At 31.6% G+C, this 20081-nt stretch overlaps 1 protein-coding gene across 1 annotated transcript in view; it reads right to left on the bottom strand.

Moving 5' to 3' along the window:
• Window positions 1–20081, bottom strand: part of TTLL8 (Protein monoglycylase ttll8) — a 44594-nt gene that overhangs the window by 14659 nt on the left and 9854 nt on the right. The window contains exons 8-15 of the mRNA XM_051216071.1: window positions 19225–19350; window positions 15941–16055; window positions 14520–14789; window positions 11905–12029; window positions 6112–6173; window positions 4581–4729; window positions 2697–2937; window positions 250–363 (exon numbers count right to left, since the gene is read on the bottom strand). Coding sequence (XP_051066628.1) covers window positions 250–363; window positions 2697–2937; window positions 4581–4729; window positions 6112–6173; window positions 11905–12029; window positions 14520–14789; window positions 15941–16055; window positions 19225–19350 — 1202 coding nt within the window. The remainder of the gene's footprint in view (window positions 1–249; window positions 364–2696; window positions 2938–4580; window positions 4730–6111; window positions 6174–11904; window positions 12030–14519; window positions 14790–15940; window positions 16056–19224; window positions 19351–20081) is intronic.

The raw sequence follows: 20081 nt of genomic DNA, 5'->3' as shown, positions 1-20081 counted from the left end.
AAAGCTTTCATTATCTTCCTAGACATCATCATTCGCACAATACGTTAGGTAGAAACAAGCCACTACAATTTATTCATAAGTGAATAATAATTTGTTCTTCCAACATTAAATAAATACTGGGAGATTTACAGTTAAACTACTGAGCTCAGAGAAAGTAACTTCACCAAAGAAACCATTCTTCTGAACTATGAGTCCTTTTCGTCGTGTTAGGAATGGAACTTATATATTTATGTTTAGTTTACAACTCACGTTAGCCAGGTTTGAAATTGCTCCCAGGTCCACATATTTTCATCTGGTAATTTCAATGATCTAAGTCCATTTTTATATTTATGTTGTATACAATTGTTACAAAGATGTATTGATCTTTAAACAGAAAAAAGAAAGATGTGAAACAAATCAAACGGGTGATTATAAAAATTATTAAGTAACATTTGGTTAAATATTGTAAAATAGTAGGAGTTCTAATGACTTGTTTTTTATCTAATACGTAGTTTCTACAATTTACCGATCACTAACAAGTATCATACACGACAAGTAATTCACTAGTGCTAACCGAATTCTACTGATCAAGTTACATTGTGACCACTGGTCTGAGTGACCTGACATCCAGTTCACTATAATGAAATATAAAATTTTGGTTGGGGGTAGTCTTCAGGAAACACTTGACGTAGGTTTCCATTTATATGAAACCCATCAGCAAGATTTACCTGTAATCTTGAGGATTTCGAGGTTCCCTGGTAGATTCAATCCTGTACCACCCAACTTCACAATCAGAGACGTTATATACATGACATTAGTCACTACTCAGGGATCAATCAATTATAAATATACCTTAGTCCTATAGAGTTTACTATCAATTACCTCCAACTACCAACTTGCATACATAGTTTCCTCCAGTAAACTCGAAAATAGTATACAGCGATTGTTTGAGATGAATAACACGGACTTTTTTTATTTTGTCACATTATCATTTGTTAATTACAACCTGATAATATTTTAGTGTCAAAATTACTGATAAAGTTTAAAATACTTATAAAAATATGGTTAAAAGTTAATATGGACATATATCGGAATGATTTGGAAGAGATTCAAATAAAGCTACTAAGAGTCAGTTACCAGAAACGTAGAATCTGGCACATGTGTGCATCGGTTCAAGTTTCCACACTGAGATAAACGTTTCAAGATAAATGAAATAGTGGAAGTAGTAACAGTACTAGTGACATTAGAAGTATGGATGAATTCTCGGGACAAAAGGTTCAAAATAATTCTAGAATTCATGATCTAAGGATTAACAAAGAGTGGTTGCATTTAAGCCAATGTTATTGATTCCGAACCTCGTCAATCAATTTCTTTAAACGTTGGTTACAATGACTGCACAAACCCAAATCACGTAGTCTGTAACAACCAACATGGCTCAATTCAACGGTCAATGTCTTCATGGACTGACAACACGTTTTTGATTAGCTGTCCCTAGCTTTCTTTCAACCCATCTCCGAACAAGAAAACATCGTGTGTTGAGGGTGGCGGTGGATAAACATACGTAATACGAAGAACAAATAAAATATTCTATACAACTGTTATATGGAAAAGAAGAAAGTTCTGAGACATTGATTGGGACATAAGCAAAACAGCCTAGGACTGAAATTAATTGCTTAATAATAAAATGATTGAACAATTGGGTTGAAGATAACTAAAAATACACCCCTTAAACTCAGTCAGGCAAAAGATTAATTTTTAGGGAAGCATTTGAAAATTATTACCATTATTGTTACAACTACCATTAATGGTTGAGATCATGAACCGATTGATGTTAGACCACCGTTGGAAACCTGGAAGCACAGTCCTCATCAGCGCGCATCCACGATCCCGCCCCCTCACGAGATTCGAATCCAGGGCCTTCAGTCTCGCGCACGAATGCTTAACCTACTGAACCACTGATCCGGCATCCAATGGTGTTAGTGTCTAACACCAACCAATCCACGAAATTGCGCAACCATCTTCCATTGTACTGAGATAGATACCTGTTTCTACCCGACACGGATTAGCTACACTGGTCATGGCTTCTCACCAGAACTCCGAGAATACCTTCACGAATAGTGGTGACATGTGGAGAGTGTCATCTGAACTTATGATCAAATTATCAAAGGCCTATTGTCAAGATTACAAAGATTTTTCGATGATTTGATGAGTACGTAGTTTGTTTTAGCCGTTCCTAGTCAACTCATAACATTACCATTTAGCTTTTAAGCTACATAACATTCTCTATTCCGGAAAATTGAAATGTGAAATATCTATTGTATCTCATCTATTAAGCAAAAGCTTGACTATAAACAACATTGTTTTGTATGAGGGCTATTAATAATAGCCGGCTTCCGCCACCGACTAAATTTAAACGGTATTCTAATATGTGATCATAATAGTCTAAAGGTGAGAGGATTGTTTCAATAAACAGTTGATTAACAGTTATCGCTTCAAGAAACATCTTTAAAAAGGTCTTTACTCGTAAAAAATATAAAATTATTACTACATTCAGTATGTTTGGAGTTATTAAAAAAGACTATGACTTTCATCAAATAACAGGTATGCGAGTTTTTCTTGACTGACATAATTAAGTATTTCTATATGGTTGAAATAAATAAATAAATATTAAAGGTTTTTTTTCAAATTTATGTATTTAATAAACAAATCAAACTTACTCACTGAAATCATTCAAAGTGAACTCCTGAGAACAAAATCTTAAATAACAATCTTGATACCACCAAACAGTTAATGGTGCCCAATCAGTTACAAGAAACCACTGTCTAATATCAAATTTTGTTCTGTATATTAATAATGGTCTTTCAATATATTTTTGTACAATATAACGTGCTTCAGTAAGAAATACACTACCTTGTACAATTTTTAAAATATCGTCTAATCGATCATGACAAACAATACCTGAAAGGAATAAGTAAAATAAACTGTAAACTCAAATAGTTTAATGGGGGGGAGGTTAAGTAATCGTGAATGGATAAGTCACTAATTTTTTTTTAAGAAAGTGAAAAGGAAAATCATTTTAAGAAGTAAAAAAAGTAGATCAAAATCAATAATTATTCCACATTAACAATATCTATTGTTTTACTACAATAATATATATGAATAATGAATTAAACAATGGGTTTAGTATAAACTTCCTATATAATTATTGACGTGTGATGATTAAAGTCCAGATTATATAATAATAAGTGTTTTGTATAAATGAATAACAAATTTTACCAGTATAGTGGTTGTGGAGGTTGTTAAGTTTTTGATTGAGATCATGAACCGATTGATGTTAGACCACCGTTGGAAACCTGGAAGCACTGGATGGCCGTTTCATCCTATTGTGGGACTGCTCAGCAGTGCGCATCCACGATCCCGTCCCCCCCCACGAAATTCGAATCCAGGGCCTTCAGTCTCGCGCACGAATGCTTAACCTACTGAACCACTGATCCGGCATCCAATGGTGTTAGTGTCTAACATCAACCAATCCACGAAATTGCTCAACCATCTTCCATTGTACTGAGATAGATACCTGTTTCTACCCGACACGGATTAGCTCCACTAGTCACGGCTTCTCACTAGAACTCCGAGAATTTCCTCACGAAGCTAGTCACTAGTGAGCACATGTTAATTATCAGTATAGGAGTTGTGGAGAATGTCAAGTTTTTAATTGAATAAATTTTACATTTTTGTAAAAAAAATTATTCAGTTTCATTTTATTACGTAATTTTGCATGAATTCACGGAAATAATACAAATTATTTCAATGTTGAATATGTTTCACTTAAATTTTTAAAATATTTCCATGACCTATTATAATTTACATTATGTTTGATTTCAAAGAGAAAAAGTAATTTTAGTGTAATAAAACTGAGCTTGTAAATGTAATCATAAACGCCAAACAAGCAACATCTATCTTAAATAAGATACACCATCCAATTATTTAGGTAAATTACTAAGATTTCAAAAATCCTGCTTTTTAATTTACACTATGAGTCAAAAGTCCACAATAAGTCTGGGATTCGTGTTCTATGCTTTGAGTGACATTTGATTTTCCTTCATTGCTAATCTTATCTATAAATATGCAGTTTTATCCTATATTTTCCAAGGTCATTATAAACTATGTGTTCAAGCAAGTTATATGTTACGCATTTGCAACGGTACTCTATTGTCTTCTAGTTTCGAATGTCAGATTTTCTTGATTTATTCTTTCCGTTATCAAATGTGAATTCATTTTAGTTGTCCACATTCTTTCTCGTTTTTTTTCTCTCTACCGAATTCTCAAGGATAGACTAATTTGAATATTCCTCCAAGATATAACATATCTTCAAACTACATGAAATCTAATACTCGCCTGAATGTTACGTATAAAATAATTCTTTCTACTGTCTGAACAACAAACGCTTTGTCATAAAAAGCTAATCATCCACTCGATATTGTTATTATATATCATGAACAGTTGGAGAATTGTTACTGGTATATTCGTTGCATAACGCGAACAATCTAACCTTCTAATCAATAAAACTAGAAGATAAATGAAAAACAACGACAATAACTCACCCCTCCCTCTTGATTTCGCACCAGGTTTTACAATCCAAACATTACGCACTCCATCCATATCAAATTGTGGACAATATTTTTTAAGTAATTTACAAAGATATTGACAGTGAGATGATAAATGTTTAGCTGTCACAAGTAAATGAGGCATTCTAAAATATTTTCAATATAATATAAATTATTCAGATATTAATATTAACAGTTCATTAATTATAAAGAATAATATAAGCTTATATTGTCCTGTAATGCTTGAAAAATGTATGCTACTAAAACTGTTTACAGACTTTTCTTTACAATGGTAACCATAGTTTACAGCTAATTTGAAGTTAAAATGATAGTGTTATATCTAGAGCTTAGATTTTTAATATACCGCGTATAACTTGAGCACTGAAACGCTAGAACCCTTTAAGTCGCAAATGAGAAGACAAAAGGCAAGTGAAAGGAATGCTATTCCAAACAGAGTCAAATATGGTACAAAACTCTCAGGCATTTATAGTCATCCAATCCGCATACAGAGGGTTTTAGCATTCTTCCAATAGGGAAGCTACACGTAGAGATTCTGAAGTATTCTTCCAAAAGATGATTGGATGGAATATCTTCGGCTCTTTCTGAGCTTCTTAGAGCTTCCTTGAGTTCATCCATGGGCCGTCTTCACAGTAACACCTGAACTTGAATCATCTTTTAAAATAATTGAATGCCATGGACTACCTATATATAAGTAATATGTTTTTCTTTGAATATGAATTAAGTTACTGGACCACACTTACACATAGACTATATCCATTTGGTTTTTTGCCATATAAATAACTATTTTTTATTTTTTATTCACATGTTAAACTTACAAGCGTTGTATAATTTTGATAGGTAGTTCGTGAAAAAGTATTGACTTTGACGTTGGATTTTACCTCGAACTAGCAGCAACTGTTAGTTTTGAAACTTCTCATCTGTATGTACTGACTATCTAACAAGGGATCCGACCTGGGACATTCGTTTAGCAAAACATTGGATTATACTTTCATATTCTCAGGAATGTAATATTCTTAATTATACAAATCTAACCAGCAGCGTCTGTAAATCCAATCTGAATGTAAAAATGAGTATTAAAATGTTTTGAATCTAATGTTTAAATTTTAAATAAGTCTCCATATATCTTTAGTGATTGTCTTTTACTTTGGGCCGAAACAAACCATTTTAGTTTCACACATAACAGTTAGCGACCAATCAATTAGTAATATAAAACAATAATCTTCGAAAACTAATATTTTAAGGTTTTGTGACTAACCATAGAATGGATTTCTTAAAGTAAGTCAATGATCAGAAAGTTTCAACCATGATTATTTTGTTGTATCAAAACTATTTAGTATATTTACACATCCATATAAAACTAATATATGAAGTTGATAATCATTATATGTTTTAAAAATCATAAAATTTCGACGGTTTATAGAGAAAAAAGTATTTCTGAAATACTTGAAGATCAATCGATCATTTAATTATATTTGGTAACAAGGAAAAGAAGTAAACGATTGCTCACTTTATTATTTGATAATACCAAGATAAAAATGTATCCCAAGGATATTCAGAAGAAAATGATTGCTGTAAAAGTAAACAGATAAATAATATATACATAACATTTATATATTATAATCCATGAAAAAACGATCGAAATATTCATCAGGAGAACGCATTATGTTATGGCAATTATCTTACAACCAATTTTGATTATGGTTAATTTTGGTTAAACCCTTTGTATTAACTTACTTAACAGATAATATTATTAGAACAGTAACAATTCGCATATTTATCTGTATTGTTATGATCACTAGATTACATGACAGACTCTAGTTAAAATGTTGATCACTTAAATATCACTCGATGATTCATTCTCCTCCCCATGTATATATATGTACTCAAATCCTAATATTAGCTTTAGTTTTGCCTTGCTGTGCCCTTATTCTATTTGACTATAAATTTGCCTCTGTATTTTCTCAAATATACATATTCGCTTGATGTGCTTATAGCTTTGAGATCTGCACTAATCGTTTGTAACGGGTTCGAAACCCGGGCCTTCCACGTGACAGGCGGAGATACTCACCACTATACATGATGATCTTAACCCCGTTACAACTATAGTTGACGCTTCCCATTGCCTTCTGATTTCAAACACCATATATTATAACGGTTACAGGGGTGATTGAGTAACAAAGCAAAGACACCACAATACATTTTATGGATTGATTTGTCCTTCCTCCTCGTAAACATGTTGTTGATATTAAAAACCGAATTAGTCAAATGTCATACTAGTATCACATTTGCAAAAAATGTATTCAACTACAAACTGGTCTAATTAAAATACTTTTAGTTTAAAGAATTATTTGATTTTATTATTTTGGTTTCTGTTAAAATGGTGCAAATACAACTACCACAATCACAGTGTGAAGATTGTGAGAAAAGCTTTTACCTGGTATGTTGAATATATTTTCAATATTAAAATATTGATAAATGAACGAGGAATTATTTCAATACACTTTTCATGGTCATTCTGATCATTCGACTTACGATTTCATTTAAAACACAAACTCATTCAAATTAATAGTTGAGATCATGACTCGATTGAAGATAGACCACCATGGAAAACCTATAAGCACTGAACTGCCGTTTCGTCCTATTTTGAGATTATTCAACAGTGTGCATCCACGATCCCTTGAGCGAGATTCGAAAACAAGACCTATCGGTCTCGCGCGTGAACACTCAGCGTCTAGACCACTGAGCCGGCCGGCATCTAACGGTGTTAATGTTTAACTTCAACTAATCCAGGAAACTGAGCGATACATCCACCATTGTCTACAGTAAGTTACTATCTCACAACAGACCCGGTTGAGCCCATTCAAATTAGTTGATTCAACACAAAAAAATTTGTTTTATTTTGCAAGTAACCTTAGATTCAATATGATATGATCTTAAACGGTATACTTTGTCTTAAGCATGGCCAGTTTTCGGATTATTGATATGAATATATAAGTATAAGTAAGTCTCTTAGATGATCTTAAAGTAGTGTATTCACTTTCAATTTATGGACTGAACAACATACAAAATTGCACCAGTATGGAACTTAACAAAGTAGCCCAGTGGTTCTCAAAATAGCAGTTAGAGCTTAACACGGCTAAATATGGATGGATTCGTTTCGGTAATAAATCACTTAACTTGAATCTTAACATAAATGATAAGGTGTTATCTAAGTTATATTCAGTAGTAGACTTGGGAATTAAGGACTTTTAGTGGCCTTAAATCTGACTCCAGGTGGATGGTATGAATGATAGTTATCGAATGATTGCTATCGAAATATTCATATCATAAATCCTATGTGTAATCATATGCTTAGATCGCGTTAGTGAATAACGTAATTAAATAAATTTCGATAATGCAATGAGAAGACGTAGTTTATCAGAATTATGTGATACATTTGCGCAATACATTTCGAACAATCGGATCACACATATACTTGTTAAGAACATTTATATATGAAAAGTAGAGGGTCAACTAGACAGGTTAAGGGTAAGTCATAACAAAGGAAAAAATATTAAAGTACACAAAAACAAATGTGATTACCACTCTGGATAGTAAATCAGTATTACCAGGGTAGGTTAAGTGTAAGGACAAATTGTTTTTGAACACATAAAGGGGGTTTCAATTTCCGTATAGCCAAGGCTTCAATAAACCTTAGTATACGTCGTTGAAGGCTTTTGTAGAACACTACAAATGCTGATTTGCTGTCAACCGTATGACCTGTCTCAATTAAATGTCTATCCTGAGATTTTATTTGAACATTGGAATCCATTTGTTCCTGCAACCATTTTGGTATGTGTTCACCCACCCTTAACTGCAAATCACGATTGCTCCTCCCTATGTACGTGTTTCCACACATACATGTAAACCAAATAAGTCAAATACGAGGATTGGCGACATGTATATTTCATTAACAGTCATTTAGGCAGTCTAAACGGAGTCAGATTAAGGGCCACTAAAGACTCTTACAATTTGTCCTTCACAGAGCACGTCTCGAAACAAGCCTTTAATTCTTGACATCGTATGGGTTGTATAATTCGTAACCTCTATAACAGATATTCACTTATTTTGATGTATAGATTATGTGTTCGACCACTCCTAGAATACTGCACGTTTATTCTTAGTAGTGTCCACTTGAAGGATAAGTTCAGGTTAGAATCCACTTAGAAACGATTTAAACTTCGCATTGTACCTTAAATTATAAGTCTAGATGTAATTAACTTTGAACCGCACCCTTTATGGAAGAAGTAACTCAAGTTAAATCTAATCTTTTTTTCGAAATACTCCATAAAATATCCTTTACATACAGTGAAGTAATTTAATGTGCAGAAACCAAATAAAGCAGTAGTTAAGTGTTTTCCGGTTTAAAACTACTGACAAAGTAAATTTTTTTGTAACATTTTAGTCATCACGTCTTTTTGTACGGATGTAAATATAAATAACTAATACAATAAGATCAGCCTAGCAGAAATCGTAAGAGATGCAAGACCAAATAGTAATTGTTAGTAAATGATTTACTACGTAAGCCAATTTGATTTACTTGATCAGAGAACTTTTACAAGGATATGAAAGTAATAGAATCAAGTAACTTAACATCCTAATTAGATTTGAACTAATCATCAACGAACTGTTGGTTCAATAGCCGCATGTTCGATCTGTAAAATTAGATTTCTGAAGGAGCAATATTTTAATTATCCAAGAGATTGGTTGCATCATACTGTAGGATAGAGGATTAGATTATAAATTTAGAAACCACTACTTTGAATACAATTCTAACATATGCTTATTAAGGATCTTACCATTCCCCCCCCCTTAAATTACATATTTGGCTAGCATGTTGATTTGTCTATAAATTTTCATTCAATTTCGAAACTCCAGAGAATTACCAACTTACCAGTTACTCATCTTCTGTTCAAGATTTTGAAATCATACAAGACACGATCAATAAAGAACAAGCTATCTCATTTATACTACATGGTAATAAAAAGTTAATTAGCGTTTTTAGCGTTTCAAAAACAACCTTATTTATCCAACACAGAATCTTTTAAAACTATGGCGTAAAAGTTTAACCTATAAATGCGATTCAACTGTTTAATGGAAATATCAGTATTTAGCGATTTTAGAAATGTTTATTACGTTTTTAAACTTGAGAGATATACACCATTTCTAATTCATTCTATTCAATTTAATATAAAAGTTATCACATATTTTAATAAATTGATTTAAATAAACACTTCAGAACTAATGTAATCAAGAAAAGGTAACGTTTAAAGTAACTACAGTACACAATATAATATTGTTTGAAAAAAATTAATTTAGGCGTTATCTAAATGTGGACTCTTCGCGTAATTTTCAATTTGTCAGTTGATAGAACAATGAAACTAGAAAACAATGTTGTCCTGTAAATCAGTGACATCAATAGAAACAAGTATTTTTTTTTGTTTTTTCACTATAGTGACAATTTTGCATACACAAATTGTATTAAACTAACTGTAAGATAATATTTTTCATGTATTTAAAAGAGATAATTTAAGAATATTGTGGAATTCTAATAGATCTGTCGATTAATGGTACGTCCTATAACTATTTATCTTCAGTGGATCAATATTCTATCGCTATTTCAATAGAATCCCAAGACAGAGTAAATCAGAGAATCCTGGTTATCAGTCTATGCTCCACGATGAATAACAGGCGTAAGTAAGTGATTTCAGCAGAATGAATATAAAGCAATGAAAATGAATAACGGTTTAATACTCTCGAGAAACCAATACAAATCTTGTACCATTTCTGGTTCACATGGTAAGTGAAAGACTAATGTAGCAGGACTATCATTATTAATTGAACTATTCATTTAGTCAAGTTCGATTTGACTTAATTCCATCTTACAATACGATACTAATAGTAGTGATAATGGGTTTGTACAGTATTGTAGAGAAATTCGATAATTTGATGAATGAACGAGGTTTGTACTCGTCAAAACGAATGAATAGAATATCGATCGATAAATGGTGTGGGATGATACTATTTACCCTAATGAATGGTGGCTTACGAGATCCAAACTCCCGGATGAACTGATATAAGAAACAAAGCCACTAGCTAACAGAATAGGATTAATGTTTAATAAAACTATATGTTTATATATAAATCGTTAACGGAAAACGAAGCATCATTATTTATCACAGGATATTACAAATATATTATTTATTTATGAATAAAAGTAAATTAGTTCGAACGTGCTGTACATACAGTACAACCAAAAATGACCGAAATGACTGTGTTTAAATCGATTTAATTTATAATTATGCAGTTTACTGTATAGAAAAGCTTGTAAGTAGGTGTTAGAAAAATAATGTTTCTAAATATAAATATTGCATCGTATATCATTTGAACAAATTACCTCAAATAATTTGATTTCAAAATAAAAAAAGTCATTAGTAATGATTACTATTGTTATATCCTAGCGAAGATTAAATTACAAGTAACTTCTGAGACCTTTTAATGGACTAATATTATCTATATATTCTTATGGTATAACTATTCGGTAATTAGATTGTGTATATTTATATTCATCTTATTATAAGCTTCATTTTGACCTATCGATTATTATTATACGATTTACTGTTCTTCAGTTATGTTCAGTTTATTAGTTACACTCTCCCACGTTCACAGCCACATTTTGACTTTATTGTGTATGAATGTTATTTCTTATTTTATGGTGCGTTGCGGTCTGTTTGGTTGATATATAAACCCAGTATGTCTGAAATAAATGATTCGCATAGTAGAGGCTGTTGTTGGCATTCTCGACTCAACTGGATGGGTTAGGCGAGCAATGGACCGAAAGGACGCTAGGCTGATTAGATCTAACGAACGCCATTGGTTTAATAAAGTACAAGGGCTAATAAGTCGTATTTTGATTGGTGAATAAATTACGTGATAACCAAAGAGCCATAAATACACAACTATGATAAATAGTAATATATTTGTGATACTTCAAAGAGTAAAACCTCGAAATCCCTATATTCCACAACTTGGTTTAAATCATGTTCCAAGAGTAAATGAATAAATAACGCAATTAAACCAACACAAGTTTATATAGTAAAAAGGAACAAACCAGAATGTTTAGTTCAGTCAAAATCAAAATAGGTCTGATTATGTCAGTGGTATATGATTTTCATTTAGGTGATTTTATACGGGACATTAATACGTGTGTTTGAATGTATTAAAAAAATATTGTTTTTCTTAGATAAACAAAAAAACATACTTTACTTGACTTGTCAAGATCGTCATGATACTTGGTTTTAAGAAATTCTTGACATTGAAAAATAGAAAATTCCATAATTTCATCTGGAATTTCAAAATTGTTCAACAAATCGCTTGGTGGTAAATCTGAATTAAGCAGAAAAAAGTAAAAAAAAACTGAATTATATAACTTTAACAAAGTTGCTCGATAACTCACGTACAATTGTGTACGAAATGCGATTAACTAGATGTGGACTATCCTAACAATGTAAAAATACCAGTCATATCGAATGAAATTGTTGACATTTCTACATAACTTATAACAACAACGGATCATTCGAAAGTTAGATTTTATTTGTAATAAACTGTGTTACAGGTTATATGTAGTACTCAGATAAAGTATATTATTTAACTATAACACAATGAGAGTTAACTGAATTGATTTAAGTCAATACGTTATTATTAAAACACTCAATAAAGTAGTTTATCTTTGAAAAAAACCCAGTCAAATTAATTCGTTTAATTATAAAAAAATACAAATCTTTCGTCATCAGAGTACGTACGGTACAGTTGAATTTTTTCATTTACATCAGTCAAATAGTACGTATACCATTGATAGAAGTGCCATGTATTAGGATGAGTACACTTTTAAAGTTTAACATTTTAAACTTCATATAAATAGCACAAAAGATCAGTATTTCAATAGATAAAAAGATTAATATATATCAGTTGAAAGATGAGTTTGTTTAAGTAAATAGTTTTTAATGATGAAACTCTTGAATAATAACTATTCATTAATCTGACATTTAACCATACACTATTGTTATTTATTGATTGAATAAGAAAGTTGCCAAATAAAATTCATCTTTATTTGCCTTTTGTTAACAAACAGAAATTGTTCTTGTATATTGTTTACTCAATTTTAGTTATACATGATTTTATTTTATGTAAAAAGTAACTGTGTATGTTTTCCATGGAAAAAAAGACTTAAACGCATTTTATTTTTAGATTTCGAAGTCTAATAAAAAGACGGTAGAAGTGTAATTATTCTATTAATCATCCATATAAATATCACTAGTATAGGGGTTGTGGAGATTATTAAGTTTTTGATTGAGATCATGAACCGATTGATGTTAGACCACCGTTGGAAACCTGGAAGCACTGGATGGCCGTTTCATCCTATTGTGGGACTGCTCAGCAGTGCGCATCCACGATCCCGTCCCCCCCCACGAAATTCGAATCCAGGGCCTTCAGTCTCGCGCACGAATGCTTAACCTACTGAACCACTGATCCGGCATCCAATGGTGTTAGTGTCTAACATCAACCAATCCACGAAATTGCTCAACCATCTTCCATTGTACTGAGATAGATACCTGTTTCTACCCGACACGGATTAGCTCCACTAGTCACGGCTTCTCACTAGAACTCCGAGAATTTCCTCACGAAGCTAGTCACTAGTGAGCACATGTTAATTATCAGTATAGGGGTTATGAAGATTGTTAAGTCCTGATTGAGATCATGAACCGATTGATGTTAGACCACCTTTGGAAACCTGGAAGCACTGGATGGCCGTTTCGTCCTGTTGTTGGGCTCCTCAGCAGTACGCATCCACGATTAATATGTAAGTAATTAGATAGTTTACAATGAATAGACATTTTAAGTATGAGATCAAATACATTCGGCAAGATGAAAGTAAATTTATCATCTTTGTTATGTATGTTTAAAATTTCAACATAAAATCCTTAAATTTGTTGTAGAACAATATGGAATATGATATTGTCTTTCTGATATATCAGACACATTTACTTTGTATAGAATGCATAAAAAATGAAACCACACTAAGAGTTTTGTTAATATAAGTCTAACTACAGATGAGCAAATCATTTTCAAATTATCTCTATTCTAAGATCTAAGGTTTTAAAGGAATGTATGCTAAATATTTAAAATAATAACAGATAGTCTTTAAAATTGTCGAAAATATTTGCTCAACCGTTAATCAAAATTAATAAAGAAATACTTGAAATGCAATGAAGCTTTATTGACTGAATTCAGAATATGTTAAAGATACATCTAAGAGGTAATCTATGAGAAGGTATTCACAAATTTTCTACCGAGTTTGTTCTCATCAAACATATTAATCCGTAACAAATACAACTTTTTATTATACAGTATGCATAAAAGTGTAAATCTTTCAAATCTAACGGAAACATTTTATACGAGATTATGATTGTAACTTTTTAGCATATCCAAAAAAACAAACAAATTAATTGATGCATTAGACAAGTTTCCCTTGGTAACTAACAATTCGAATTCACATATTGAATTTCTTATATTAATACGAAGGTCAAGTTGTTAAATATCTTAGTTTAAACGTTTCGAAAACAATAAGATCTCCATTATTGTCTCGATTTCTAAACACATTAAACTGATCTAATTATAATACTGAAAAAAATCAAGAGAAGTTTTTATAAAATACTAATATATACTCATCAAATGTGATTAGTTTACTTCAAAGATATTGGAGACAATTATGATAATGTTTTCTTTAAAAAAAATCTTCATAATATATAGACAGTTATTAAAAATTGTTGATAAGTGAAAAATCATCCAAGGATCTTATCAAATCAATAAACTCACTTATATTCCAAACTTTTTTATAGGATATTGTGTTATTTAAAAAAGATAAAGTATTATCTCTGGATAAATCAATATTTGCGGAACTTTCAATTTCCAGAACGTTAGAATCCTTTGTATCATTTACATTTTCATTAGTCTCACCTAAATTATTCATATCACAAACATTTTTAGGATTGGATTGAATTATAACTGAATCTAATTGATGAACATCAGAAATTAGATTTGCAATCATTTTTACGATGGATATACATGCTGTTAATCTAAAATCATCTACGGTAGGAAAACAATAAAAATATGAAAGTTAATAATAATAAAATAAATAATCAGTATTTAGTGTAGTCGAAATGAGTTTAGTGTGAGATTATAATTTGTGGACAACCTGTGAATGATGCTATGGTGACTTTGAGAATGTTCACCTACTTATGAGGGCTAAATCAGAGTTATACTCTAGTGTTAAGAATTAGGATTATAATTTATAGCGTTATGAATTAGATTTAGAGTTTTCATCACGAATTGATATCAGCTAAAATGACAAAAGCCATTTAGCAAAATGGATGAGTGAATTTCGCGCCAAAATCCAAGACCTATTATCCTAACTTTGATTGGCTCGTCTGTAAGTCATAGTCTCACTGCGCTTAGCTATTGAACCCAGCGCACCTATCTGTATGTACTATAACTTACAAGTAAAGGTATTATTGAGACAATCGGTTAAGAATGCATATATGTTAAAAGACTGATCAAATCCAATCCACAATGTCAACGAAGAGACAACTTAAACTTGTAAATATATATATATATATATATATATATGTTGGGTTCTTAGTTTAGAAGTTAGGCGACTTCCATTTTATCAGATATAATTTGTGTGACTTATTTAGAAAAAACTCACTAACTTATCGAAATTAACTAATTCAATGGACATTAGATCCAGCAGGTATATCGAAAAGTTTTTTAGGTTGAATTTAATCATCCATGCCACGGTAGTATCAAATTTTACCAACAATGATTACCTTATGAAATGTAAATATTTACTGATTGGTTTCCGTTGCTACCTAATTTGGCAATGTACGAACTGAGACATGAAACTTAATATTGACCATTGTTCTGAAGAAAGTATGGTTCTTAATCTCTTATTTAGAAGGCAGTCATGCATAAATTTCTGAGACTAATATAGAATAAACAGTTACGCTTTAGATTTCCAAAAATATCTTCAAACTACTAAGTTGAAATCTGTTGTCTTATATTTCCAGCTATAGTCATTTAACGTGAAGATCATATGAACAACAAAGATTTACGCTTAGTTAATGGTTTGAAAAATAAACTAATACGTGAATAATATTTTAAAAGGTAGATTAATATGTCGTTGACTTGTTGATAAATCATAACTTTTGATGGAATGGTACATTCTTAATAAGACTTACTTATAAAGGATTGCCGATCATCTTCTTCACTGATGATAAAACAACGCGGGAAAAAGTAATCAGCATTACAGTCAGCAAACCATCTTATTTGACGTAATTGTCTGCATAGTCCAACCTAAATTAGATCGATAATACCATAAAGTAATACAGAATTATCACTACTATAGGAAGTTTGTGAATATATTTGAATTTTGTGGTTAAATTCATGGACTTACATTAGTGAAACAACTAATGAAAACCAGGAAGTATTGGATGTCAGCTTGGTGGTCTAAAGGTTTATAACTCGAGCCCGAAATCAAAGGTCCTCCGTCCCATCCTCAGTGAAGCAATCGTGAGTGCATATTTCTGAGGAGTCCCATATTAGGACAAAATAGCTGTCTATTTTTCCTCAGTTTTCAATAGTTGTCTAACTAAGGTCAGTCCCTGATGTTAACTATAAAAATCAAATTGTTATTTAAAAGGTATAATGAAATGTTCAGTATACTAAACAAATTAAATGAGAGTAAGATTTCAATAAGTCTATTAATGAGAAGTAATAACTTCATTGGCAATAATAATTAATACTGGCTCTTAATTATAATAATTCTTTTCATTTTCAGGATGGATTGAAGAATACTGATCGAACCGAAACACTTCTTACTTTAATTTATCATCAGCCCATAAATTCATATATAATGTCAAATCATTCGACCCACACTTTCCTAATTTAGAATGTACATATTTGACAAATCCATTTAGACTATTTGAATCTGAATATTTATTCACAAATAAATTCTCAAGAAGCAGACTTTTAGAATGTCAGAGTTATTTAAAGTGATTCTGTAGAGATTTCATAATATTCCAATGTGGTTTTCCACTATGAACTAACAACAACTGAAAAATTACTTGATATCACTAGGCGGCTGACAAGTCCTAATTTTGACCACTGATTAGTATAAATCAATGTTTTCATATAGGATTTGATCTAGTGTATTCAAGTCCAGATTGTTCGAAATGTATTGCGCTAATATATCACATAGTTCTGATAATCTTCGTCTTTTAATATCATTATCGAAATTTCCAATTTTATTTAGTTAATAATATTGTGCGATCAACATTCCGATAATAAAACGGAATAGCTACTTAGTTCTATTTATCTCTCTGAATTTATGTAGCCAATTTGATCTAATCTAAAAATTCCTTGAAATGTATAAATATTTATCCGTGAAAAGGCACACTGTAAACCAGATTGATTTACTGCTTGTTTTAAAATTATACTTAATACATGATTAATTTTTGTTTCTGTTATATCCCGATGAGAATAATGAATAGTTACTGTTGGAATCCATTTCTGGACTGATACTATCACGTATGTTTTTATCGTATAATTGTTAAGTAATTAAACCACTCATATTCGTGTTCCTCTTATTATAAGTTTTATTTTGACCTATGAACTGTCATTATACGATTTACTATTCTTGAGTTATGCCCACTCTATCAATTACTATCTCCCACATTCACAGCCACTTTGGGCTATATCTTGTACAAATGCTATTTTCTATTTTATGGCACGATGTAGTCTGTTTGGTCTGCATATAAGCCCAGTATGTCCGAAATACATGATTCCTATCGCAGAGGCTGAGGTTGATGTTCTGGAATTAACAGGCAGGACTAGGCGGGAAGCTGGACCGGTACAGACTCTAGACTGCTAGTACGGGTTTTATGTGTCACTGGTCCGGTCGATAATTCACTGTTCTCTAATCGGGGTTATCAATACATTATACATTATTAGGGCATAAACCTACAAGTTATATCAGTTTCAATAGAAAGATCTAGGTAAAACCGAATAAAATGTAATGATAATGAAAGATAATAAATAACTGAGTGAACAGAAATAGGATCTCAAGTAAAATATGTAATAAGACGAGTTATGAACTTATTAACTTTGTATTTACGGTTTATGATTATTGGGTGTTCATATTTTAAAATATCCATTTCATTAATGATAATAAATAGGTACTTTCTATGTCTATTGAACACTTTAACAAAAGCTCATTTAAAGAAAATACTCAAAAACAAATCAAAGTCAATAGCTAATTTCTAGTATTAAGATTTAAATAATAAGTGAATAAATGTATATTGCTGCACTTTGTCAGTGGTCATAGATACTAAATAATAGAAAAAAAATTACATCGAAATAAATTCGATAAAATTATTTTTATTCAAAATGAATAGTTTTCATTACCTTACTTTTAATCGAGTAAAAATTGGGTGGGCCATAAATCTCATTATTTTTTTGTTTTGTTTTGTTTTATGATCATTTTGCAGAATTGTTTTTTTCCTTTTTGCTGCAAGTTTATCTCTCTTTTTGTTGTTTAATTCAAATCGTTGTTCAGTAGTTCACTCATTAATAATTTTGAAATATGTTGAGGAATTCCAATTCATTTTTACTTCTTTACACGATATTGATTATCGTATATCAAATGTAAATTTCTTAATACAGGAGATTAGTTTATAAATAATATTTTTCATGTTTGTTAAGAAATTTCAAGTAATACAGCCTCCAAGTGCCTTGGTACAGCTGAGGATGGGAAGGGTTCGCTCTCCCTCTCGAAATGCTTTCATATGGCCACGCGTATATAGCCACTGCCATGGAAGTTCTGCTCTCTACCTTCTCGCGGCATTATTGTTGTTTACGAAATTGAGAGGATGAAAAGAGAATGTCTGGCACTTTACCTGGGTTGGTGGATAGGGAGGATCCACCTAGGGGAGTTGGAAAACCCTGACTCCAAACCAGTGGTGCACATGGGTTCCAGGATCCTAAGGAAACAAATGGCGTATGAACCTATTGTTGGTAGTCGGCTACTATGGGACTACATCTCCTTACGTTGCTTCACTGCCTTGTGAATCAGACCTTTAGGTCGAATGCTCTAGCTGTGGCCCCTAAGGAAACGATCTGCTTCGGTCTGGGCACCTGGGCAGCATCGTAGCCCACATGCGAATCAAGTGACTTGTGTGGCGCATATGTATTCGATGCCCCTTTGTACTAATATGTTCAAATAAATAAATGAAATACTGAAAAAAAGTGATGAGAAGATTATACACTTGAATGAAAATGCAAACATTACTATAAATTAGAACTTAATACATGATTATCAGAGATTTTAAGAATGAGAATTTCACATAGATCTAGTATTGTTTTAACATTATCCACTTACAAATCAATCAGATCTTTAGAAAAAAATGTTGAACACTAGAACTCAATGAAAAGTACCAAATAAATGAATAACTACATAATTATTTACCTTAGTTGTAAATGGTGCACCACTGTGATGATTAATGATTTGATCTTTCTGAAGATTTTGAAAATCAACTTGATTTTTACGTAATGACCAAATAAATCTTGGCAATTCTGAACGAACCATACGTGACTACAACGGTATAAAAATATATTTTAAAAATTAAAATTTATATTTTTCGTTACAAGGATAAAAATATCTAAACAATTATCTTTGAAATCACCAACCTATTTAGGTTAGACGACCATTAAAAACTTAGGAACATTTCACCGCAACCAGAAATCGGACCCAGAACACAACCTCGTGAGCAGACGATCAAGCTCTAAACCGCTAAGCAGGGATCCAATAGCTTAAAAGTCTAACTTCAATTAATTCATGATATTTTGCGTTTATCTTCCATTGTCTTAAGTGGATACCACCCCCACACCCGACACGTTTTAGCTCCACTGGTTACTGGATGCGTACTTTCGAGTATTCTCGTATTAGGGAAAAACGGACACCCAGTACTTCTAGACTTTCGACGGTTGTCTAAGTTAGATAAGCTCATGATTCCAGTGACATTCAACAATCTCTACAACCCCATGCTGACAATAAGCAGTTATATCTAGTTCAAAAATGGATTGCTTATCATACAATACACCCATCATTTTATAGTTTTAATGCTATTATGAAGCATTGGCGTAGTAGTAGTTAAGGAACACAACTTCCACCCACCAAGTCACTAGTTCGAACTCCGTTCTAACTTCCCTTGTTTTATCAATTAAATAATATAAATAGTAATCATATGAAAATTATAAATCATAGATTTGTTCATAGACTAATACTTGACTACTAAAATTAATCACAGAGGTTTTTTTCACTCT

The sequence above is a fragment of the Schistosoma haematobium genome, chromosome 4 (genome assembly GCF_000699445.3).
Source record: "Schistosoma haematobium chromosome 4, whole genome shotgun sequence".
NCBI classification, from domain to species: Eukaryota; Metazoa; Platyhelminthes; class Trematoda; order Strigeidida; family Schistosomatidae; genus Schistosoma; species Schistosoma haematobium.
The sequence above is the reverse complement of the archived record's forward strand: the minus strand, read 5'-3'. Positions and strand labels throughout refer to the sequence as shown.